At 49.9% G+C, this 26,323-nt stretch overlaps 1 protein-coding gene across 1 annotated transcript; it reads right to left on the bottom strand.

Annotated features, from left to right (window-relative positions):
• Positions 1–2,118: 2,118 nt before the first annotated feature.
• Positions 2,119–25,606, bottom strand: IRF8 (interferon regulatory factor 8). Its single transcript, XM_003272507.4, has 9 exons — positions 25,188–25,606; positions 21,202–21,376; positions 15,403–15,586; positions 12,919–13,007; positions 11,343–11,448; positions 10,059–10,106; positions 5,933–6,319; positions 4,513–4,628; positions 2,119–3,636 (listed from the first exon to the last, which is right to left on the bottom strand). Exons 2-9 carry the CDS (start codon positions 21,373–21,375, stop codon positions 3,460–3,462), a joined length of 1,281 nt encoding a protein of 426 aa, XP_003272555.1. The 5' UTR covers position 21,376; positions 25,188–25,606; the 3' UTR covers positions 2,119–3,459.
• Between the last annotated feature and the right edge of the window lie 717 nt (positions 25,607–26,323).

Raw genomic sequence — 26,323 nt, 5'->3', positions numbered from 1 at the left:
CTGCCTGGTGAAGCCCTTTCGGGAGGATTTTCCCAGGATTTCTAGGACCCACTGGATCGTGAGGATGCTTGGACCCAGGGGTCATCGTCTCCAGCCTTCTGAACCTTATGAGCAAAATGTTGTGTCCCAGATGGATTTTGCACATTTTTTCTGAGACAGTCTCACTCTGTCACCCAGGCTGCAGTGCATGGTGTGATCTCGGGTCACTGCAACCTCCACCCCACCGGGTTCAAGTGATTCTTGTCTCAACCTCCCAAGTAGCTGGGATTACAGGTGCCTGCCACCATGTCTGGGTAATTTGTGTGTGTGTGTGTGTGTGGTGTGTGTGTGGTGTGTGTGTGTGTTTAGTACAGACAGAGTTTCATCATGTTGGCCAGGCTGGTTTCGAACTCCTGACCTCAAGTGACCCACCAGTCTTGGCCTCCCAAAGTGGGATTTTGCAAAAGTTAATGAACTAAGTCGCAATCACCCAGAAAGGAATTGTTGAAATACCTTAACTTCTTAAAACGTTTTTAAACTACCAAGAGTGGAGATGGCTTGTTTTTCAGGATGTCCCATCAGCCCGTCCCCACTAGCTTCCCTCCAGGGCCCAGAGCTAACCGGCCAGTGTGGGGTCAGCATCTCAAAAGTCAGTTCACTTCCAGGGCCCTCGCAGCATTCTCTAGAAACCCGAGTTCTTACAGAAGCATCCTGTTCCCAAATTTCCTCCTCGGCAAATGAAAACACTCCCCTCTCCCGCCTCTCCCCGAGCTTGCTGCAAGATGTTGAGTAGGAAGGATTTGTCGACTGTCTGCACGAGAGCATTGAACTCTGGGGAGACAACAGACGATATCGACTTTCCATATTTGGCCCTGAGTCCACAGGACAGAGAAGAGCTTGCTTGTAAACAAAATTCCTACTTGCAGTGTGCGGACATTAGTGTGACTCATGGCAAAGATGCCTAAGACAGTGAGCAATGGACCCAGCTGCTGACCTTTTGCGTGGGGTGTTAGCAAGCCCACCAGCTCAAGGATGGCAGCGACATCTGGTCATGAAGCCTCTCAGGCTAAGCTGTCCTCCTGGGACATAGATGGCTCTCAGTCAGCCACGCATGAGCCTGTGCCTCAGTTGCCTCATCTGTAAGCTAGAAATGAAGAACAGGCCCAGTCTCACTGGGCTCGTATGAGGGCAGAGGAGAGAAAAGACATGGCCTTGTGGATGAATCATGCTGGGGAACTTCTCTCCACCTGGGTTGGCCAGCCCTGCACCTCCCGGAACTGATGGGTTTTGTCGTGTTGATGGATGGGAACATCCCACTAGGCTGGAAGTCATCTCTGTGACTGCCAGCCTGGGTCCCTCATGTCCGTGCTATCTCCTGAGAGCCTAGCACAGCGAGATGTGCTTAAATAGGACACACACTCCAGCCAGATGTAGCTGACCCGACCAGGGAGGCCTCGTACAAATCACCCCCAGCTGCATCCAGGAGGATGAAATCAGCACAAGACCTCACCTCCTCCACACCCTTCTGCACACTCATCCGTCAGCTCACAGAAACCCAAACAGGCCCCCATTCAGAATAAAAATATTCTCCAGTGTTTTTATTCCATAGGATCAGTCCAAGTCTCCGTATCTTTTTGCTGTTAAGGAATAGGTTGAAAAAAAATCCTTAAAACAGGAGTTGGGTGAGGTGGCTCACACCTGTAAATCAAGCACTTTGGGAGGCCGGGGGAGAGGTTGGGGCAGAGGTTGGGGCAGAGCACATGAGGCCAAAAGTTTGAGATCAGCCTGGGCAACATGGTGAAATCACAACTCTAATTTAAAAAAAAAAAATTAGGCAGATATGGTAGCCTATGCCTGAAATCCCAGCCACTTGCGAGGCTGAAGCACGAGAATCACCTGGGAGGTGGAAGTTGCAGGGAGCCGAGATCGTACCACTGCCCTTCAGCCTGGGTGACAAAGCAAGACTTTGTCTCAAAAAAAAAAAAAAAAAAATCCTTAAAATCTCAGTGCAATATTGTTTTAGTCCAGTGCACTGAATTAACACTGCACATTGTAGCAGTAACTCCCCCTTTACAGAACCTAGAATCTGGTGAGAATTACATCATATTTGACAGTGACTAAAAAAATACAGCACACAGCAGCTTTAAAAAAGAGCATTTTAATAAAGAATAAAAGAGATCAATATACTGTTTTAATGGATACAAAAATAAATATTCATTCAGCATATTAAAGATATGTGCTTTGACATTCATTTGAATTGGAGATTCAAGCCTATTGTTATCTTATGAACACTTCAGCAAACAGGTCTGCCATTCTTAAAAATATAATGCTTTGTTGGACAAAAGGGAAAAGCCATGTCCTCTGGTCTTCTCCTCTATTCACCTGTGAATTCATCCAAATCTAAAGGACCTCTGGGTCTGACTGTCCCTTCCACAGGCGTGACGCTGGGTAAAGGAAATGGGCGTATTCTGGCTTTTCAGATTTTAAACCGGAAACTCTCACGGTCACAAATCCATCATGAGACCTGGGAGACTGGATGAGCTGTTTCCCAAATCCTAACACCTTCCACCTTCTCAAAATGAAGGCTGACAGGTGAGGCCCCTTCCTGCCCTTTCACTGGAAGGTTCTGAATGTGGGATGGTGCTGACTCAGGCTGGGTGCAAAGGAGAAAGGAGGACATGGAAAATCTGACAATTCAAAGTACAAATATTTTAAAGACATGTGAAAACCATTTGGAAAGAAGAAAAGAGGTATCTGGAATGATTTCATGACAGAAATGAAAAAAATAAATTTCGTTCTAATCTTCCTGGCAACAAAGCCCGAGAGGAGAAGGGTTCATTGTCTGAAGATAAAAACACACCCGTTTGCCTGGATATCAACACATATTCCTGCACCGAATTCTAGAAAGAATATAGTTTCTTCTAACAAGCCAAGAGTTTTTCTTGCACTCATTAAAGGGGGTTTTTATCTAAATATTTTTAAATCTTATTAAAATGCATAAAAGTAAAAAGATATTTCACATAGAAACAAGCCTATGAAATCATAAATCTGTAAGTCTAAAAAAAGATAAAGACAAAAACAACCTTGTTTTTACAAGTTGATTTTTAAAATCCAAATTCCTTTATCGAAGCAGCTATCTGCTAACATTACTGAATGACAAGTCTTTGGAAATGATAGTTAACCGAAAATGCAGAAAGAATCATAGCAACTAATGATAATGATGGGGAAAGTGTAGAAAATAAAATTTTTAGCCACAGGTTGTGGTTACAGCATCCAGGCCATCAATGACATCTCAGCAGGGCTATGCCGACACTTTGTATTAAATATCTACTCCTCCGAGAATGCCCTTACTAAATTAAGTGCAAAGTAAGGCATCCCACCCCAGAGAGAGGGATCCACATCCTTTAATCATGATGCGGGCCACTGTAACAGGGAGATGGATGCAGGACACAGCCGGGGTGGGGCGCCCAAGCGACGCACTTAGACGGTGATCTGTTGGTTTTCTCTGAAAAACGGTCTCTGGTGTGAGGCACAAATATCTGGAAACATCCGGAAGATCTGGTCTGGCGGCGGCTCCTCGGGGGCCTGCATCACAGAGCCGGCTCTGCAGCTCTTCCCAGCCTCTTCTGCCAGTTGCCGGACATAGAGCTGCTCAATCTAGATGGGAGGTGCAGAAAGTCAGAGGCAGAGGCGGAGGCTCCAAAGGGGGTGGGCACTGTCTTTGACCCCAGCCAGGTCCTCTGATGACCCCAGTGCCACGTGAGTCCCAAGTGAATGAGCCAGAATGCCAAGAAAGGGCAAGCAGTACTCCCGCCAAGACTGTTCCATAATCCCCGGTACCGTCCCAGCTGGGACAGCCGGCACCCAGAATCCCACCATTAGAGAGTCATTCCTTTGACTACATGAAATAAGGGCTGGCAATGCCCTAATCTGTCACTTAGACCTTCAGGCAACTGAACAGGTAGAATCTTTCTGGAGAAGAGGCTTAGATTTAAAAAACAAAAAAGAAGAAAAGAAAACACACACACACAGATTGTGCGCGTCCCAGACACCAGAAGATGGCTCGGAGACGGCAAGAATCCCTTCCGCCATATTGAGGTCTTGCCCAGGCCTGCCTCCTACACAGGTGGAAACTCGTCCTTGTGTCCTCTTCTCCAGCCCAAAACTTGATCCTCACATGAGGGGGCCAGGAGACCTGGATGCAGGGCTCAAAGCTGCCCATACTGCCGGGCGCGGTGGCTCACGCCTGTAATCCCAGTACTTTGGGAGGCCGAGGCGGGCAGATTACCAGGTCAAGACCATCCTGGCCAACATGGTGAAACCCCATCTCTACTAAAAATACAAAAAATTAGCTGAGCGTGGTGGCATGGGCCTGTAGTCCCAGCAACTCGGGAGGCTGAGGCGGGGGAATCGCTTGAACCCGGGAGGCGGAGGTTGCAGTGAGCCAAGGTCACGCCATTGCACACCAGCCTGGGCAACAGAGCAAGACTCCATCTCAAAAAAAAAAAAAAAGAAAAAGCTGCCCGTACTTACCTGCACGAGAATGAGTTTGGAGCGCAAGGGGGCCATATCCGGAAACTCTTCCCCGAAACACAGCACCACCCTGCCGTCAGGAAGCCGGCCCTGGCTGTTATAGAACTGCTGCAGCTCTGGAAGGACACAGGCAGAGGGTGTTTGCAAGCAAGGCCGAGATGACCTCCAATTCCTGCAGCAGCAGGGCTGGGGGATCAGGAGGCCCGGGGCTTAGCAGAGATGCTGCAGCATTTAGGCCAGGGCACCATGGGATCTCAAAGTGGTGGCCCTTGGGCCAAATTCCAAGCAAGGAGCTGTTGGTTTGGCCATTCCAGCTTGTTGCCGGGATTTTAATGCCTGGGTTGAACGCCTCTCCATGGGCACAGCTGCCCAATGCTCCCTCTTATCTCTCAATTCGTGCATTGCTCTTACCTGTCTGGCCCCTGGAGGCAACTGGATTTGCAACCCCGACCTGAGGACACCCAGGGAGGGCTGTAGCCCTCACCCAATTCTCTGACAGCCAACTGAAAGCGTCTCAAAGTGGGGCTGGTGGACCAGCAGCAGTCGCGTTCCCTGGGAGCTCATTAGAAATGTAGAATCTCGGGCCCCGCCTCAGACCCATGGAATCAGAGGATGTGAGGCAGGCCCGGGAATGTACATTGCAGGACGCCCTTCCCTGCCACGCTGCCTGCTCAGGGGTGACAACCCTCCTCACTAGGGGGATTCCTCAGGGCTTATGCACCTGAGCTCACACACGCCACCACACCCGCCCTTCCAGGCCCCTCCTCAGGGAGTTTTCAGGCCGGTGGCAGCTGAGACCTGACACTAGCTCGGGCTGTGCTGCTACAGGGAGAGGAGCAGAGAGCATGGGGACATGGAGAAGGGAGCCGCCATCCTAGCCCTCCAGGAGACACCCAGGCTGGGACCCTACACATCCTCCTCACAGCATAACAAAAGCTAATGGGCAGCACTTAGTGCGTGCAGCTGCCCTCCTGAGCACTTAGTGTGCGGAAAGTCAGCGTGTCTCAAAACCTGTACAGAGATCCCCAGAGACCTTGCTAAGATGCAGGTTCGGATCCTGTGGCTGGAGCAGGGCCTCAGACTCTGCATCTCTAGGCAGTGCTCAGGGACCATCCTCGGAACATACTCCAAGGTACATGAGGTTAAGTTCCTTTACCCTCCCGACAATCACCTGAGGAGGGTACTGATTCTGCACCCCTATTGTACACACGGAGAAGTTAAGGCACAGAGAAGCACCCCAGGATCGCTCAGTGGAAGAGGGCAGAGTGCCATTCAAGGGAGCCCCTCCTTGCCACACCACGCCCCTCGCTCCTCCACGTCCCTCCATGAGACCACAGGGCCACCCTGAGCTGCAAATGGAACATAGATAGGAGGCGTGATCTCTAAGATGTGGGGGCAGCAAGGTGACGACGGTACAGACCTCGGAAGAACTGGCTGGTGTCGAAGACCTGGACCACCTCATCACGCTCCAGCTTGTTGGGCCTGCCCTTGCACACCACGGCGTTGCCGCTGCAGAACACGCGGCCCTGGCACAGCCGCTTGACGAACACTCCCTGCCGGCTGCTGTGCAGCAGCACCCCGCGCTCCAGGTGCCCGAACAGCTTCCGCGTCACCTGCCTCTGTCGCTCGCTGGGGATGGCGTCGGCCGGCGGGAAGCGCACCAGCTCCAGGCCCTCAGGCCCATACAGCTTGGTGCCGGGCAGCCCGGGCTGGCTCAGGGACAGGCGGCAGCCCTCGGGGCAGGTGGTGGTGGCCTGGCCCACCAGCTTGCCCCCATAGTAGAAGCTGATCACCATCTGGGAGAATGCTGTGGACGAGAGGGACACGATGAGGGTGCTGCGGGGAGACACACAGAGTCCCTCCTGCCCAAGTGCACAGTCTGTCTCACACCTACATGGGTAACTCTTTGTGTGTCTTGAACCACTTTGATATTCTGGGGAAATCCATGTACTGCTTGTAGAAGTAATGTTCTTACATGCATGAATAAATACACAGAATGACTAAGGAAACCAATGACCGAAAATATTAACTACACCAGCGTTCTCTATACTTCTTCATTGACTGCTTCAATACAACGTCTAGAGAAGGTCTGGTAACTGTTGTGATTTACAAGTCAGGCTGAGGGCAAACGATGTTTCGACAACTCATTTCTTATGACAATACACCATCTCATGGGCACTGCTAAGGACACGGTGGTCTGCTGCCTACATTCATAACAAAAGGAAATGCTCAATTTAAACCTGAAGTTAAAGAAAACAAAGACATAATCTTTCTCTCAACAAATTCACAGCGCCCTTCGTATTTCCTGGATTTCAGATTAAGAATCTCTGCAAAACCCTTCATCCAAATCTGTTCCCAGGAAAGAGTCTGAAAAACACTCAAGCTAAAGCAGGGGTTCCCGAAATGTGGCACACACAGAATAATGGGGGAGGGGTGATACATGTAATCACGAGATTATTCCATCTTCAATATTCTCCCAACCTCTGACTACCTCAAAAAGCAAGCCTCAGTTTGGTGCTGATAGCTCTCTAACACCTAACACCTGTCAACCTCCCTTTTGAATAATGGCACTGAACTTAGGGCTCCAAATTCACGGCATTGTGAGAGGTCAAGACAAATTCAATGAAAGCCAAATAAAATCTTAATCAATTCTAGCCAGACAGTATTATCTACTTATACCAGGTGGCACAGGTCTTCCTTTACAGGCAATGGTAGTGGGTTCTCATTTAAAATAAACTTAAGTTTCATTTTAATTTAAGATTAAGATTTGAGGAAAAACATGACGTTAATAACAGTCCAGGCTGTGAAAACCAATTGTGACACTGGACCTCAAGTGACCAAAGTTTGGAAAACACTAAACTAAGGTAGGAATGCAGATAACATGTAAATGCAGGGAGGTATCTGCATTTTAATCGCCTTAAACCAAAAGAATTACACACGCTAGCAATGAGCTTAGTGAGTCTGGAGCTCCTTCTAAGTACCCCAGACCGGTTCAAGGCTGCCTTGTGGAGCCACGCAAGTTGTGAGGTGCCTAACTCCATGGCGCCCCCTAGAGTTGTGCAAGGCACCACATCTGGGGAGGCCCTGAGGCCACCTGCATTCCCTACTGACACTGCTGGGCACTCAGAACTCCTTGGACCCTCCCATTGGCCTCTGCTCCCTGCCTTATTATTTGAAAACCCACCGTTCACGGGCTCCATTTCCAGCCATGCTGGAGTTACGCAGGTTCTAGAATCATGCAGGGTAGGAAGCTAGAGCTGCAGGAGCTCTGTTTCCACCTCATTGATCTGACACTTGAGGAAATTGAAGCCTAGATAGGGTCACCCAGAAGGAAATGGCAGCACTGGTCTCGCTCTTCCCTGCTCACCATCTTCCCCGCTGGTCTCGCTCTTCCTCACTCACCATCTTCCCCCCACGCCAAGTCTGCAACTTCTGCACTGCCTGCGGACTCCACACACTCCCCTTCCTTTACCCTGAAGCAACTTTCGAACTTTGTTCCAAATGAATGAAACGCTTCAGGCAACTCCGTCACCCCTTTGGCCCTTTGCCCTGTCATTTCCGGGGCATTATCTTGGTACCAGCACCTCTCAGTCATGTGAACTGGCAGCTTCACCCGGAACAGCTAAGTGCTTCAGAGACGCCTAAGCAGGAGTGTCTTAGTGACCACACACCACAGAACGTCTTATGATGAGAGAAGGTTCCAGCTGTCAGGCTTGCACCTGACAGGTGAGAAGCGACTCAGCAAGGGCTGCCAAGGTGAGGCAGGTGAGCCTTCTGCAACACTAAGGGCCCCACTGCAACCCAGCCCTGCCCTTACAGAGCCACTCACCCGCAAGAACAGCCTTGCTGTGGAACGGCCTGATCACAGAGGCAGCAACAAAGATGCCTGCAGCACAGACCCTGCAGCCCACCTGCCTGACGTGCAGTCCCAGCGCAGCCGCTGCCCAGCTGGATGACCTGGGGCAAGCCACTTCCCCACTGTGCCTCAGCTTTTCATCAGCAAAGTAGAGATAAAAACAGCATCCACCTCACTGGGCTGCTGTGAGGATTATCGGAGCTTATATTTGTGCTTGGCACAGGTAAGCACCAGTTAAAGAAACTGAGTAACAGGACAAATGCTTATCTACACAAACAAGACTTCCGAAGTTACAAACCATAGCCTATGGTCTACACAGCACATACCAGGTGCTGTGCCCAGGGCTTGGGACCTACCAGCACATTTAACCCTGTAAGGTAGATTATTGATTATTATACCCATTTTCCAGGTAAGGAAACTGAGGCATGGATTTACATAGAGGTGGGGGCGCGGCTCGACAGAGGTACCAAAGCTCACAGCTTCTAGAAGGATGTTTAGATGTTCTGTGCATGAGGCAGTGGCTGTGACTCTGCTGGACTAATTCAAGGACATGCTCTCCCCAAATTGTGCCTCTGCATCTCGCCGAGATGGCTCAGTTCTGTGCCTGGCTACTCCACGGCCCCCGGAAAGCACTGGTCAGCAGACTCCCAGGCCACGGCCCAGTGGCTGGCGAGCCCAGAGGCTTAGCCCCATGACCCAGGCCTCCCAGAACTGAGCTCCTGTGAGCATGGCGGCTGCCAGGCACAAGGAGGCCTCAAGAACAGGCTCCAGCCAGAGGCCTGTGTGACCTGGATGAGATCCTGAACCTCCCAGCCTCAGTCTCCCTATCTGTGAAGCCGAAGCGAAACCAACCCCCCAGCTCAAAGGGCTGCCGGGAAATAGACAAGAACTTCATGGACAGCGCATTGTCATCTCGATAGTTTTCCTGCCTGGGTGAGCACCAACCTCTGCTACCCACAAAACTGTCCCATGCGGACCTCAGCCAGCATGCTTCTATCCCTGCCCCATTTCCTCCTCTGCCCAGAGGCCCAGCCCTAACGTTCTGTGGCCCATCTGATGAGACCAGCTGCTCGCCTTCCATAGAACCAGCCAATGCTGGAAGATGCCCCAGCTTCCTTGTTCAGAAGATGCTATCACCACGCCTGAGCGTCAGTTCCAGGGGCAGCTGGCAAAAGTGCAGCCAGGGTCCTTAGCCACTGAGACTACACACAAAGGCCACCTCTGCCCACTGCAGGCAGGCGTGGGGATGGGACAGCCGCGGGGAGGCCCCCACTCTGTGGCACACAAGCTACGTGACCAGCGTTCCTGAGCCCGTGAAATAGGAACAGCTGCATCCACCTAGAGGTGGTGGGCAGGGGAGCCTGAGACGAGGCTCTGAGAGGCTCCACCACTCCCCCTGCGGCCCCAAAAGAGGGGCAGCACTGGGACGGACGCTGGCCTGTCCCTCACTCTCTCTCCTGCACGGTTACAGCCTCAAAGAGCACTCTGTCTACTTGCTGGTCCAGTCCAAGAAAAGGTTCAAAAGAGGCCACTCGCCAGCTCCCGACCAAATGGTGAGGAGGAGAAATTGGGGCCTTGACTTCCACACCACGTCCTGCTCATCCTTGGAACCCTGCAACCCTGCTTGGGTCATCTGGGCTTTGTCTTCAAACAGTGCCCACGCCCCACTCAGCCCAGACCACCCCCATACCTGAATGGTGCGCGTCGTAGGCTGTGTACCCCGTCACCAGCGGCACGCCTGCAGGAGAAACAGAAAAGCAAGCTCAGAGCCACCCAGGTGTGGTGTACAGGGAGGCACCCCAATCGCTCCTTCTCCAAAAGTCCCTTAAAAGGCTGCATATGGCGTGACAGAGGCTCCAGGGAGCACAGGCTTCCGCTGAATTCAGTGCTTTTCCCCACCAGAGCAGACAGCCATTGTTTCACAAACGCAGAAAACCAGAGTGGCAAATCGGGGGGACTTCCTCTATGCTGTGGGATTTCTGACCATGTGTCAATGTGACACTGTGGGGCCACATTTCCTTCCCACCTCAAGCACTTGCCCCCAGAATACCACTGGACTGCATACCCACCACCCAGGGCTTATCTCTTGGGGGAGAGCCTGGGGGTGCAAGCTAGCTTTCCGGAAGGTGTTCCTGCAGCACAGACAGAGGTGCCATTCCAGGGGCCTCTTACTCGATACCCACGGCCTGGCAACCTTCAAGGCCTTCGGGGCCAGCTGCCACCTCCCAGACTCCCACAGGGGATGTAGGGCTGGGGGGAAGACGCCGAGGGAGGAAGCAAACACATTCACAGGCTGCAGAAGCCTGGGCCTGGCGGAGGCGGGGGCATTTCAAGCAGCTGGGGGTTCTGAGTGGCTCTCAAAAGAGAATCAAAGGATGAATGCCTCACTTAACCCTCGTGACCCCATGGCGTTAAGTCCTGGTTTCTCCGTTTTAGGGATGAATAAACTGAGGCTCGAGTCTGCAACTTCCCAGTGTGGGATTCAAATCCAGGGCTCTGAGCAAATTTCCTGTTCCTGGTCTGAGTTCTCCTCTCCTCCAAATGCCCTGGGCTATCTTTGATTCTGAGGGGGTCCTTAATGTGGTAACAGACTGGCCAACGTAAGGGAGTACCCACGGAGGGGTCGCCAGTGTGGCCAAGAGCTGCATCTTCCCTCTGGCCTTACACAAGTTCGCTAAACCCTCTTCCCTGGACTTTCCCAGGAGCGTGGAGAGAGCTGGCATGGACATCACCTAGGGAACAAGCAGCTTGTGCCCTCCTGAGAAGCAGCGGAGAGCAGGGCCAAAGGCACAGCTGTGCTCTGCCCTCATGGTGGGAAACCAGGGCCATGGTTGTTCACCTCTCAGGGCTGAGCTATCTTTAATGAGACATGGATCGTGATAGCAACAACCACCCCCACTCCGTCCCTGGCTGGTGGAATGCCATAAACCCTTCAGGCCATGCCTGGTGACAATTCTGGGCCACCCACCCTCACCTGTGCTGGGCTGCTGTGCCCACCAGTCTGGAAGGAGCTGACTCCGACAGGCCTCCGGCGGAGAAGGGCTCCTTTTGATCATCCCCATGTAATCATCCACAGAAGGCTGCACAGTCAGGGGAAGGAGAGGAGGGCAGCTTAGTCACTGATCTCCCGCCTGGGGCTCCAGTGTTTGTAAAAATGAGCAGTTCATGTGTAACTAAAACCGTATTGTCACCTTTATCTCAGGAGACAAAAGTCAAGCTTCACTTTGCAACCTGAAAGGCCCTAGGCCTTAAATCTACCAGGCTTAGCATTCAAACCATGTGGCCAAATTACTAGGCTCTTTGGGGGCCACTAATGAGTTTCTTGGCCCTTTCCAGGACCTGCCTGTTGCAGACCCAGTGTTCCAGATTATCCAATTGCCCCCAAAGCCCTGGCCACGCAGACAAGCTCTGAGACACCAACGAATGGTGATGCTGGCCAAAGGCTGCCATGCTTTCAAGAATCTCACTCAACGAGCCTCATGCAGATGTTCAATCTCTGGCCCATTCCTTAAAGGAGGCTGATAAATCCAATTATGAAATGTTTTGAAATTGCTTTTCTTGTGACCCCGGTGTGGCAATCCGATTATCTCACTCTCTCAGCTGAGTCAGCAGAAAAGGCTTCTACAGAAAACAGGACATTGGTGGAGGGCCACGAAGCCAAGAATTCACTCAGTCGGCCGCCAAAGACCACCCAGAGATTTGGCAGCTGCCTCTGCATAAGAGCAAGGCCATTCGGGTAGGTTACATTCTGTTATCTTCATTCTCTGACAGCCAAGCTACTCTTAAGGATTCCATTATTGCTATGTTATTAAGAAGAAGAATTTATACAGTACTCACAACACCTTTTGCAAAGGCTGCACGAGGTTTAGTCATGCAAATGTCCACCTTGTAATATCCATAAAAAGCATAGTTAAGAGGCCAAAGACAGAAGAAAAGGGCGCCCCAATAGCTGAAACGGGTATACAAAAGCCATGTGTTCTTGCCTAAGGAGGCCCCGATCATGCTATCCCTTGTAGCCTATTAGGAGTTTATGTGCAATTTGAACATGCTTGGTTATCCAGTTTTCCAATCCATTAAGGAATAAAACCTGCACCTTAAAAAGGAAGCAATCAAATAGCCATGAGAGCTGGTACAACAACCCACGCCATCATCACAAGAACAGGCAGCAAGAAAAGTTCACATTTTGTTCTCTGTAGCCTGCTAGGAAGGCAAGGGAATTCACGATGCCATTTAAAAGACAGCTGTCCAAAATGTTCGAACAGTTTGGAGCTGGAAGGAACTTCACTGACACATAACAGGCAGCTCAGGCCCAGCCCTAAGGATGAAGGAGGGATCTGGCGTGAGGGGCTGACCTGTCGGCAGAAGCCAGCCTGGGGAGGGGGTGCCCAGCCAGTCCTTCCGTTCCAGCTCAGCACAGGTGGAGATGCCACATCCTAAGCGAGCCCAAGGCTCTGGCTGCCTTCATACAGCAAGAACGGTGCCCCTCCCTGCCAGAAGACATGAGACTCCTCCTGGCAGGGCCAGACCCCTGAAACACTGCCTCTGCTTACCTCCTTGATCAGGTCGTCGATTTCAGAGCGACCGCACTCCATCTCTGTGACTTCATTCACGCAGCCAGCAGTTGCCATGCCTAGTTTGCCTACAGAAAACCAGACAAACACCATGACACATGGCACGGAGGCATCACAGCCTTTGCTGAAGCCATAATCTACTCTGTAAATGCTGAGTTTAAGGAAACATTAAGTTAGTGAGTGTCTTCATTGGTTTGGGAAAGGCACAGAATTTTTTTCCCATGCTTCAGTCATCTGATCAGCAAAGTCAAAAGAGAGAAGTTGGTGGTGGTGGTGGTGGCTGTTTCTGCTAACACTTTTAAAGGATAAAGACAGCACTTGGGTCTCTTTCTTCTATTTTCTGAGATCCAAAATGAATCTGTATCAGATATACTTTACAGCAAGCATTTGCTAACTTAAAAAGGTTACATTTATAGGCCAGGGCATTTGAAAACACTCAAAGATTTCCTGGCAAAATGTGTTGGCAGGTTAGGGTCTTTTTTGCATTGCCAGTTGGCAGGAAATCTCTTTTTGGCCTTTCCAAATATACACATGTGCATCAGTGCACACAGCCACGCACACACACACCACAGCACCCTCACTGATGCCCAATGGGCACCAGCTGTAATCACAAACCGCCTAAAGGTGCACAGTGTCCACAGGAGCACGCTGGGCCAGCCTCTGCTCCTTCCCTTCTCATGCCTCTTCCTCAGTCCACAACTTACCTTATGAAGTTTATCAGTGTGAGACGTATCGCAACCAACAAACACTTACAAAAATTCATTATTCCCAGTGACCTACAGAATTTACCCACTGTTTCCTCCTGGCTGAATTTTGATTCCATTTTCATAGATTGAAGAATTCACTGAGAAGCTACTGATGGGGAAGTAGGGAGCAGGTGGGACGCTCACCATGGAGCCTGCAAACCACTGAAGTTTGAGGAAAGTGGGCCCCTGTAGGCAATTATGCAAATGCCACATTGCTTCACCCCTGAGAACCTCCTGCTGCTTCTTTAACATCACTAGCAGGTGATGCTGGCTGCACCCCATGCTATAAACAAGTTGGGGTCACCTGCCAGTTCAAGCCTGACTGATCTTGCGGGCGGGAGTGAGGGCCAAAAGAAACTTCTCTATTCCTTCAAATCACAATTTTCTTTTCGGTGATAAAATAAATTGTCCAGAACTGGGAAATGAGGCAAAAAGGTGACTGCTTAGCCTTTCAGGGCCACCCCAGACTATTATGTAGAGGTTTCCTCTTAAAGGGCACCCGATTCTCCAAAGGAAGGTCAGTTTGTTGGCCTTACTATTTAGTACTGATTAGGGTTCAGGCTCAGTAGAGTTAGGTGCTAACTGCAGACGATTAGGCTACAAACGCCCCAAACCGCAATTGTACTGTCCGGGTCGGGCACTGGCTTTGGCTCAGCTTTCTCGTTCATGGGCCACATTCACCAGCACCTCGGATTCTCTGTTCACCATCTTTACCATCATGCTGCCTCCTTCATGATGATTAAACAACTCTCTGACACAGATTCGCTATATATTTGTTTGAATCACAATTCTAACTTTTTAAAAAATTCTAAGTCAACACTCCCACAGTGGGAAGAGTGCAAACTTCAAACTTCTGCACAGCCCCAAGAAGTTTTGGGGGTTTCTATTTCTTACAGGCATTCGTGGACTACTCGGAAGCTTAAAAGGAGAAAGCCAGAGTGGATTATTCTAAAAGCCCCATCAAGTGGCTAAGAAAATCAATGTGTTAAAAGCATGTTCTAAACCAGTGCTGGTAATTAGGTTTTATCTCGTAAATCAGCTACAATTCATAGCAGCTGCACAACACAGGGCTTTGAAAAGGATTCTGAGGCCAGATCCCAGCTCAGTACTTCGGGATTTATTTTAGTGATGTGGGACCAGGGTGCGGCATGTTTTTGCTGTCCTGCTTTAATCTGTCACAAATGCTTTCTTGGGATTTCAAAGCTAGGAGAAACCTCAGGAATGATCACATCCCAGAGTTCCCAAATAACGATCAGGATCTACTAACACATTGAGGCATATCCCATCTCCAACAATGAAGCTCACGGTGCCATCTTTGACAACTTCATCCGAGAGCTTTACTCCCAACCCTCATGATCCAGCCCTCCTGTGGCCACCATATTTTCCCCCAGCCTCCTCTGCAAGTTGCTAGAAAATAAAAGGATTCCTCATCAGCAACTGCTGGAGGATGCTTATTCCTGTCCAGGGAGGCCCTACACATGTCTGTGGTCAGGCAGCAAGTGGGGCACAGGCTGGGCTGCACCGAATCTCCTCCGCCCTTCCCTCTGAGGTCACTGGAAAGAGATCTCAATCTCTGCTTATGCAAAGGAGAGAACTACTTAGTTTGACTGGAACTATGTGCCCCAGACCCTGTGTCTACCCCAGACCCAAGTTCTGTGGTGAAGGCTACAGGCCAGGGCAGCTTCCAGAAGGTTTCATGCCCATAAAGGATAGTTACATTTTTGCTCTTCCTCAGGAACAATTCGGTAAACTTTGTATGGCTCGGAAATGTCCAGTTGGGACCGGTCCGTCACTTCCTCAAAATCTGGGCTCTTATTCAAAGCACAGCGTAACCTCGTCTTCCAAGTGGCTGGTTCAGCTTTGTCCCCTTCTTTAAACTTCCCTTTAAAAACTGCCCAGGCCTGAAGAAAGAAACAGAAGCACATTAAAGTCATGGCCGACTCCGATCACAAATATCGGTCACCATGACCAGGACCCCACACATCCTTCCCTTCCCATAAGTCTTTGTTGGCCATCAACTCTCATTCCATTTCAGGACCCAAAGAGACTCCAATCAGATGTCTTGAGTCTTTTCACATCTGGGGGCCAGATGTGAAAAGACCCAAGCCAGGGAAAGGGTCCCCCGGGTTCACACAGCAGAGTCAGAAGTCGAACCCAGGCCGACAGCTCCTCCAACCCTGGAGTGCACCTTTTAGCCAAGCCCTTGCCTGGCTGAAAAGCTGGAGACACCTGAGGTTTACACAGCACAAAGAGGAAGTTGCATATGGTTTCACCAGAGCGTTCAAAACAAAGAACAAGTTGTTGCTTTTAAAGATCAACCCCTAAAATTTAGCATGAAAAGGGAACATTTGCAAAAAGTCAAAATGGTCATCCATCGCCCTGTTACTTTTAATAGAAATTTTGTTTTGCATTTTTGCATTTATTCTAGACTTTTCCCCCCAGGTGCGGTTTAAAACGTAATGAAATATTTTCCCTTTATTGTGTGTGTGTGTTTTTTAATAGATCTGTTTTCTGACTTCTCCAAACCTTAGGATCTGAACTAGGACCAGAAATTCAAAGCTGAAATCTTAAAGTCATAATGTAGAATGGGGCAGTACAGATTTTAAAAAAATAAGACAGGTGAATGGACAGATTTTGAGGTTGCAAAATTGGAATACAGACACACCAACTAGGAGGTAACCACAGTCAGATAAGAATTATCTTCGGTTTCAGGAAAAATCAGACAGTGTCCTCCAGCCTAGAATGATAGGAGATCTCTAGGTACTTCCATTCCAAGAGACAACTTTCCCAAGGCCACCCAGTCTGGGATTAAATGCCAGCTGTACCCACTTCCAACCCAACAGTTTCTCCACCACAGCAAGTGTTCTCAGGCTTAATGCATATACCAACCCCTTGCCCCTGGGAAGCTTATGAAAATGCAGATTCCTGGGCCTTGCCCCTCAAGATTCTTACTGGGGAAGGGAGGTTGGGTCTAGGTGGCTGTCTTTATTTTTTATTTTTATTTTTATTTTTATTTTTATTTTTTTTTATTTTTTTTGAGATGGAGTCTCACTCTGTCACCAGTCTGGAATGCAGTGGTGCAATCTGGCTCACTGCAACCTCCACCTACCAGGTTCAAGCGAATCCTCCTACCTCAGCCTCCCAAGTAGCTGGGACTACAGGTGTGCACCACCATACCCAACTAACGTTTGTATTTTTAGTACAGACGAGGTTTCACCATGTTGGCCAGGATGGTCTTGATCTCTTGACCTCGTGATCCACCCGCCTCGGCCTCCCAAAGTGCTGGGATTACAGGCGTCCACCACACCCGGTCCAGGTAGCTGTCTTTAGCCAGTATCCCAGGGATTTGGATTTAGCTACCCAAGAGACCACACTTCCAGAAACTCCATCATGCCCCCATGAGTCACAGCTCCTTTAAAATAGCCCAGACTGTTTTTCCTCTCAAAAAAGACAAGAATGCTTACTGTTCAAGGCCAGTGCTGTCTACTTTGTTGATGCAAAATGTTGCACCTCTACCTGGGGTAAAGAAACTGGAAGAACATTCCTATTAGTGAGCATAAGTGGTAGTTTCCTTATGTGACACTGATGTAAAACTCCCCTCTAAAAATATTTCTTAAAGTATACGGTTTTTAATGCTCTCTTTCATTAACTGCATCACTGACCAGGCATTAATTTGGGTTTTGCTGCTATTGTTTATTTTTAAAGAAATAAAAGAGCAAATCATGTACTAAATCAAATGTAGTTTCAAATTTTTATTACTTTAAATCAGGGTTTCCCCACCGTGGCAAGCCTGACATGTCAGCTGGGACCCTTCTTTGTGGAGGGGTGGTCCTGTGGATTGTAGAATATTCAGCGGCATCCCTAGCCTTGACCCACCAGATGCCAGTAGCACCCCTCCCCCAGCTGTGACAACCAAAAAATGTCTCCAAACATGGCCAAGTATTCCCTGGAGGGTAAATCATGATACCTCCCCCACCTGAGAACCACTGAGTTAACCCACATCTCAAATGGGCCTTGAAATGCACAGATTTCATGGCAACGTTGTGATCAGCTGGTACACATACACAACTGCGATGCCTGCAAGGCACTGCCATATTCACTCGTTCATGCCAAGCTCACACTCACCCCACGAGCAAGGCCAGGCCACATCGTCCATCACAGCAGGGCCCACGGCCAGGAAGCACCCAGGGCCACCATCGGGTACCTGGCTTGCAGCCTGCCCTGAACTCTGTGACACGGCAGGCACCTGGCCCTCTCCCAGCCTCTCTAGCCAGCATTAAAAGGCCAACTTAGCTTGATGATCTCTCGAGATCCTTCTTGAGCTAGAGCAAAAACTAGACATGAGAGTGATTTCAAGGCCCCCCCACCAGCAACAGTCACTATGGCTCATTCAGCCTCCACCATAACTTATTTCTCCTGTTGACACACAACTCAGGCTGACAGCATTGAACTCAGACCAGGAGGTCTTCCTAATTTAATATGATTGTTTCATGTTGTATTTTTTTAATTAAATGCTATTTTTCCCTTCAAGGCCTGCTGAATGAGAAATATCTGTGCTACTAAGTGAGCTTTAACTCATTCAGGCCTGTTATGATTCCTGGAATGACCATGAATCATAACCCTCACTTACCTAGATTTTCCCCCCTTGTCGTCATGTCAAGAAGGTAAAGTACTTTTTAAAAATTAAATGAGCTGCTATCAGGGCCTCATCAGTGTACTCAGGGCCCGTACAAAATGACCTCAGTGTTTTTTCAATTTCTCTTCTGTGATCTATACCGAGGCCGGCCTCAGGACGATGCCTGCAGACAATGAGGGATTTTCCGGTATAAGTGGCCTCTTTTACCATCCACTTATTATGGAAGAAACCAAACTCATAAATTTCTTTCTTAACTCCTAAATTGTTCAAAAGTTTTCTTTGAACAGTGGAAAGAAACAAGTGTCTACATAACCGGAAAATCCCTAAGATGGCTCTAACTGACCGAGGTTGACTTCATCCAACAGCCAAAGATCTATCCGGCCAACATCACAGAGACAGGCCTCTCAGAGGATGGATGGGAACAAGCACAGCTCAGGGAAGCACCTGATGGGCTCTTGCTGGAGCCGTGTCTCCACCGGCACTGGTGGCCCTCCCGATGGCCTCCCTGCTCCAGTGGGCACCCGCGTCTCCCTCCTGGCCCGATTCCTGCTGAGATTGTAGACTCATTTCAGATTGCCACATCAGGCGACTGCGTAACCAACGGAAACATTGGGAATCTTGCACATTTTTCTCAACACTGTTGAAACGGCCATGAAGAACATTGCATAAGATGTATAAATCTGGGGCTTTATTTCATTACCCCCGAGCACAACTTGAAGTAGGGAATGGGGTGAAGGGAGACGCCTAGTCTCTGTCAGCAAGCCACATGTCAGGGCTACACAGCCTAGTCCAGCACCCTCTGCCATGTCTTAAAGATGTTTTACTGATGTCCAACCTGCAACTGTGCCCTCAGCATCCAACACCTCTGGTTAAGTCTGTTGATCCTGGCAGTGGCCAGCTCTTATCAGGGTTCTCAATGGGGAGGGGAAGACTCTGCCCCACCAGGAGACATTTGGCAATGTCCAAGACATTTTTGATTGTGACAGTAGGGGAAAGGATGCTACTGGCAACTGGTGGGTAGAGGCCAGGGATGCCACTAAACATCCCACAAGACATAGGGAACCCTTACAACAAAGAATTGCCCAGACCCAGACATCAACAGTGGTGAGCCAGAGAAATTCCAGCTTTTGGGGTTATCTATAATGCAGAGTTCCCAACCGACTGGATAGGACTCTGGCGCTGTTTAAATTTGCAGTCCTTCCCAAGAGAAGTTCACCATGATGCCAAAGGCAAAAAAAAAAAAAAAAAAAAAATCTGCAATCAAACACGAGAGAAATCCACAATGGCACTAAGGGTGAGGAAGCAGGCAGTGGCATCACAAAACGTCTTGGTGCTGAGGCTCCCTGACCTGGGGTCCTTGATCAGAAAGAATCTGGAAGGTGTGGGGCACCAAGGGATCCCTCAAAGGTGAGTGCAAAGCATTCCCTTGTCCCCATATTCCTTGGAGTGGTCAGTAATGGGCATCAGATTCTCAAGAAGATCAGCAACCTCAAATTGCAGATTTAACAGAATTACTGAAATGCACAGCCCCACTGCAAACATCGGTCAGACAAACACGTGCAGGACCAAAATGCATCTTAAGCTACCTTTGACCTATTTATGGTCCACTCTGGGGTTAAGGTGTGATCTTTTGTCATTTTTGTTCTCTGGTGTCAGGGGACAGTCATCTGTGGCTGGGAGTCCAGCACTGTCATGGGGTCCTACAGCCTTGACCCCCTCCACAGCTTGTTTGTGGTCTCAGATCTGATTCTGGCCCCCAACAACTCAGCCCCCTTCGCCCCTCTCCCACACTCACTCTCCCCTCCCCACCCCTGGCCCCCAAATGCAAGAGAATAGGCACACATGGCAATGGCTTATAACCTGGGCTAGGTAGGACTCAGACTACGTGTAGTGTCCATATTTGCAAACGTGGAAGTCTAGGCTGACCTTGACCTAGGGCTCTGAATCTCCCAGAGGTGAAACCTGGACATCTGGAGCCTTAGAGATGCCCACACAGGATTCTGATGACCCACAAGGGACTCGACAGCCCAGCTGGTCTGCAGAGCTGGGCTGCCCTAATTCCTGGTTCGTCTGTCTGAATCTAGGTGTAATGGCAAGAACTCTCTGTTGATCAGCCATTCTGGAGTTAGGACCAAGGGTTCACAGTTGGGCCATCTTGCATCTGAATGCTGGCTCTGTCATACAAGAGCTGTGAGATGTCAACAAGTCACTTCTCCTCTCAGTGCCTCTATAGAATGAGGGTGGGAACAGCATCTACCACACAGGATCGTGTGAGCAGAAAACAAGCCGTGGGCCAGGCCTGGCACAGAACAAACCCTCCGTCACGTCTCTCCACGCATGGGGAACCGATTACCCTCAAGGGAGGTGAGACTATTTTTAGACATCTGCTGCAGGTTCACAACTCCCCACACGATCCAGCCCCCAAAGGAATGACAGATGGCATCTCACCCTCCTGAGCTGGCCCTACAATGCCAGGCAGAAGTATCAGCTTTGAAAGAACAAGGACTGAAACCTTCCCTGGTATATGCATCGCCTCTAACGGAAGCCCGTGGGGAAAGGTCTTAGCGTGAAGGTCTCAAAGAAGTCTTTTCTCCCACTTGGCTCATCAGGAAAAGGAAGCAGCAGAAAAGGGAAGAAAAGAGCCTTCGATCTCCTCATCAGAATACAAGCGACCACGAAAGTGACTCCGTAATTTAAGATATGTGAAATCAGCTCACGTACATTTTTGAGACACATTCAGCACTCCTGAAGCAATGTTTGCTTTTAAAAAACTGCATTCATTTTTAAGTAAATGAGAAAGATGTCACTCAACATCTCCACCAGTCCATGAGGGAAAGGAGACACTGTGGCCACAGTGGGGAAGGGAGCTGGGGTCTTTACCTTAAAAATGGAGGCGTCCACTTCCTGATTATAATCTTGCTTGCCAGCGTGCTTCCAAGGGATCCGGAACATGCTCTTCTCGTCATTCTCCCAAATCAGTCCTGGATACATGCTACTGTCAATCTGCTCGATCAGCCACTGCCGAAGCCGCCGACCACCATTCCGGTCACACATCCTTGGGAAGACAGAAATACACGCTGTGATGTTACGGATATTGTCTCATTCATCACAGCAACCCAAAAACTGCTAACAGGAAACTCAGAGGTTTGCAGCAAAGGTGCTGGCTTGGGGGAAACCCACAGATTCAGGGACTCCGGGACACCTGCCATGAGAAGGCAACGCTGGCCTCCATGACCTCACAGCCCTGAATGCAAACTGAAAGCTCCGTGGGAAACCTGCAGCCACCTGCAGCCACCAGCAGCCCCCTGCGGGCCCCTCCCACCATGCTGGCTGTGCTCCTTCCAGCTTTCACCGGCCCTTTCCTTTCAGGCAGATACAGCCACAGTGAACAGCTCCAGTTTCAGCGCAAGACTGGAAGGAGAGGGGGAATCACTTTTACAGCACCAGGTTCCTTCACTGAACAGCCCACTATCCTAAGAACCAACTGGGTTACGGGATGCCCAGCTGGCCCCATATTCCCTAAGAGAATACAGCGTCTGTGCTGTCTGAGAGAGAGGAGGCCCTCAGGCTAGCCCATCTAAACAGCTGTTCCTTCACAGTGGTAAGAGCAGGAGTTTGAGAATGAGACAGAACCGCGATCTCATTCAAGTCACGCCACTGCTCACCTGGGAGACCCTGGATCAGCGTTTAAACTCAGGACATCAGCTACCCAGTCCCAGATGAAACTAACGAAAAACTACCGATACTGGGTGTAGAGAGAATTCAGATGGTACACAGAAAGCAACTGAGGCAGGGCCTGGACCTTACATGCCAGATGTCATTATTATCATCCAAACTTCCTTCCTGGGCAACTCCTATGACCAACTGAAAGATAGGAACAAGAGTGAGGGAATAAACTGCAGCTACCGAACAGGGCAAAGTTCACTGGGCTCCTCTTCCAGAAGATGTCCCACTCTAGGGACCTAACCATCCCAAGGCACCCAAAGACGTCCTTTGGAAGAACATTCTTACCCAAGCAGACAGCTTCCCCAACAGCACAGAGAAAGAGAGAGAGAACTAGCATGACCTACCGACTTAGCGCCAGCATTTCCAAGAACACTGCTGGAAATCCCCGAGACTGCTGGATAGACGCCCACCCAAACAAAAAATAGCATTTTTATTCTTCTGATTAAAATGTGACCTCTTTGGGCAAACGAGTTTGAAACGATCAGCAGTAACAAGACATAACATCCCAAAATACGGTAGCGCCACGCTGGTCCAGAAAGCAAAATATCAATCAGATCCTTCACAAGAAGTACGCATTCTGGAAACTCCAGCCACCCTGCAGGTGGCCGTGAGATGGGAAACAGGGCCAGGTCCCAGGGAGGAGGAGATGGGATTTCCTAAATTCTCCATCCAACAACCTCAGTTGTGCGTTTATGGATTTAAAAGGGGGTGAGTTCAATTTTTTTTTTCTTTAGAGACAGGGTCTTGCTCTGTCGCCCAGGCAGGAGTGCAGTGGTGCCATCATAGCTCGAGGCAGCCTGGAACTCCTGGGATTAAGCGATCCTCCTGCCTCAGCCTCTTGAGTAGCTGGAACTACAGACATGTGCCACCACACCCAGATAATATATTTTAGAGACAGGGTCTCACAATGTTGCCCAGTCTGGTCTTGAACTCTTGGCCTCAAGTGATCCTCCCACATCAGCCTCCTAAAGTGCTGTGATTACAGGTGTGAGCCACTGCGCCCACCCAAATTAGACCTTGGTTTGAAAACTCTGAACTCTGGCATAGGCTTTTCTCTAACAAGACCTTGTGACGTCACTTGAACCTCTCCCTGAGGCTTCCTCACCTGTAAGTTGAGAGGCTGTATCTCAAGAGATCCAGAATTCTAAAGCAGACCACTGTGTTTATCATAAAGAAGGGACAGACTTGGGAGAGGGTACCTGAGAAGAGAAGTGGAAGACCACTACCAAAGACCCCCCTCCCCCGGCTCCGAAAACAAGTTAGCAGCTCTTTCCTGGGGCAAGGTAGAAAGATTTCTCCTAGATTGAGGAATGAACTGCATAGAGGTGGCCAGAACACAACACAGGGGTTGGCGTCTGAGAATTTCAACTAAATGAGATATTTCCCCTGATTTCCTTGCTACAAGTTTCTTAAACTAGAATCCACGGTTCCTGAGCCTCCTGCAACCAAAAGCAAAATTTTGTCAGTACAGGCATTTTTCTAGAAAGAGGGTCAACACTTTCTTATCAGGATTCCTAACGGATTCATAACATCTAAACTGTTCAGGACAACTGTCCTGGTGATTTACAGGAAAAAGAAATTTTAAAAGGAAAAAGAGAAGAGTAAGTCATAGCATCTGAAAGCTGGAAAATACTTTAGAAATCATCTAATCCAGCCCCCTCTTTATTTAAGAGAGGAAAAACTGAGGCCCAGAGAGGCACAGCAAATACCGAGGCAGCCAGCGGACCGTGGTGGAACCCATGCCGGCGTCCCAACGCCAGCAGCAGCTTATTTTACACATGGTGCAGAGAAACGCCACGGTTACTTTACAAGATCTCTGCACACATGCAGCCCCGTCTGAGTGTCCTTCGTGGTCTCCTCCAAGATTCTAAGTAACATCAAAAGCCTGAGACTCTATTACAGTTATGATCCATAAGGATTTATTAAACATTAACAAATGAACGCCACCAAATGCCCAGCCAGGAAAAATTAATAAGTCTAATCACATGTTTATAACTTCCTCTTCTTGATTTTGAGGTAATCTATTGGCCAAGCCCTATCTGCAGCCCTAGAACTGTATCCAGCAGTCAGGCTTTCCAGGACGGACGTGATAAGAGGCTGCCCTGGGCCCACCTAATCCAGATTACAGGACACACCTGAGCTGGCAGCAGCAGACCCCACCCTTTCCCCCTGCCTCGGAGGGCCCAGGGCACTCGCTCTGGCGTAGCATACCCTCATCACTAGACCAGAAAGCACCAAAGCCATTTCTCTCTCTGGCACCAGCCTTCGTCAAGTGACTGAATCACTCCCAAATCTTTTCATAGAGGAAGATGCCGTAACCCAAAAGGACAAGCTTTGAACTGTCATTTTAACTACTAGTTCTTACCTTTGGTTTAAAAAAGAAAGTAGGGGGGCCATTGGTTGGGGAGACTTCTTAAAATTCTGGAAAATTCAGTCTCTAGTTTCCATCCATAAAGCCTTTCGCAGCTCTGGGTAAGTAACACATCTCACCTCAGGAAAGTCTGTCCTGTGTATTGGGACTCATTTTACAAACAATGTTCTTTAAATAAATTTTTTCAAACAATGTTTTTGTGAGCTGTGGCCCATATACAGACTCTCTTGCCAAGGACGACTGGGCTGTGATGGAAGCAAAGGCCCTCAAGCCACACTCAGAAATCTTGACTGTCATTAAACAGAATTTTAGAAGCAGTCTGTCCCCTCCTTCACAAACTAACCCTCAAAAACGACTGGTTATTGGGCAGTTCCACAATTCTGACCCTCCAAGCATTATTCCACGCGGTAGAATTTCAGTGGGATGATAGAGCGCGTTTCAAGATAGGGGGTTGCTATTGCCCTTCATTATATGAGCTCTCCTAACGTTTTCCATGTAAACCAGGTTTAAAGAAAAACGAGATTTTTAAAAAGCCATCTATCTACCAATCTTTGGAAACAGGCAAACCATAATCAACGACTTGGGCATTCAGATTGTACTTCGGTGACTGGAAAATAAGCAAAAAGCAGAGAGGGACAGGGGCGGCCACTGAGCTGCGCCCGGGGACATTACGGTAGGTAGTTCCACCCCCACGCCCCGCCTGGCGTCGGGGACCCCGCGGGACCGGACCGTGCGGGACACGGGCGCCCTAACCGCCCAGTGTGCCTACCTGCCGCCGCCCTGCTGCCGTCTCGCCGCCCGCGTTCCCACGCTTGCTGCCGCGCTCCAGGCGATGCGCCAGCGGGCGCGCGGCCTTAAAAAGGGCAGTGGCGCGACGGGCTGTGCGCAGAGCGACGGCCACACCGACCAATGGCGTCAGCTTGGCTCGCGCGGCCCGCCTTCTTTGAAGTGCTCTGCTTTCCGAGAAATCACTTTCCCGCCCCCGGCGGCCGCGGCAGGGGGTCCGGGCCTCTGCTGGAGCCGCTGGCCGAGCCCCGCTCCTCACACCTGGGGTCCAGGGGCGGTGCTGCAGGGGGGCTTTCCCAGGAATTCCGGAGGCCCCGCGGAGCGACCTGCAGGCGTCCCCTGCCTTCCAGGCCGGCTCGGGCGGACAACCCCGGGAGTGCGGCGGATCCCGAGCGAGCCTCTAGCAACGAGCCGCACGGTTCAGACCGTGCGCCTGCAGCCCATTAATCAGAATCCACAACCAGAAACTAGTTGCCCCGCCAGTCTCCGCCTCCACGAGCGCTGGATATTGGGCAGTGACGCCCGCCGCGCGTTATTCCACGGGGACGGGGACGCGAAAGTCATTTACAGACCGTCCCGGGTCCCTGGTGGCCTGCGCTGCCCGGGAGGGGCAGGAGAATCCCAGCTCCAAAGGAGGCCACTGCCCGCTGAGACCGCGACTGAAACAGGAGCATCCAACATGCTAGCCGCTAAAAGGTCCCCTTGGGGAAATTTTCATCATAAATCCTTTTCTCCAGAAAGCGTCAGCGATAAGAAGAGGTCCCCTGTGGGACCAGCCACTGCTGGGTGGGCGTTAAGATGTCCCCTGTGGGACCACCCGCTCCTGCGTGTGCACTGACATTTATTGTAAAAATGAAGTGGGGGAGAGGGGGAACAACACTGCAAAAAGAAAGAAATCCCTGGAAACGGAAAAAGAAGCGTTTCCACGTTCCATCCTGGGGAAGCCCTGGAATGGGGGGAAAATGAGGGTCGCGACTAGCTTTTATTGCCCAGTAGAGAATCACACATGGGGGCTGTTTTTTGCATTGAGCTTTTCAGGGACCTATGAAAATGTTTGAGAGTGAAGATTTTATTGGCTGCACAATACAAAAAGTATACTGCAAATTAATAAATGCTTAA

This window comes from Nomascus leucogenys, chromosome 2, assembly GCF_006542625.1.
Source record: "Nomascus leucogenys isolate Asia chromosome 2, Asia_NLE_v1, whole genome shotgun sequence".
In the NCBI taxonomy this organism is placed as follows: Eukaryota; Metazoa; Chordata; class Mammalia; order Primates; family Hylobatidae; genus Nomascus; species Nomascus leucogenys.
The sequence above is the reverse complement of the archived record's forward strand: the minus strand, read 5'-3'. Positions and strand labels throughout refer to the sequence as shown.

What these genes read in the sequence shown, in the direction of transcription:
- IRF8 (XM_003272507.4), bottom strand. Translation starts at nt 21,375, where the DNA reads ATGTGTGACCGGAATGGTGGTCGGCGGCTTCGGCAGTGGCTGATCGAG. An exon ending in CACCAGCCAGTTCTTCCGAG is followed by an intron (nt 4,629 to 5,932) that starts GTCTGTACCGTC and finishes GTGTCCTTCCAG; the next exon opens with AGCTGCAGCAGTTCTATAAC. An exon ending in CCAAACTCATTCTCGTGCAG is followed by an intron (nt 3,637 to 4,512) that starts GTAAGTACGGGC and finishes CCTCCCATCTAG; the next exon opens with ATTGAGCAGCTCTATGTCCG.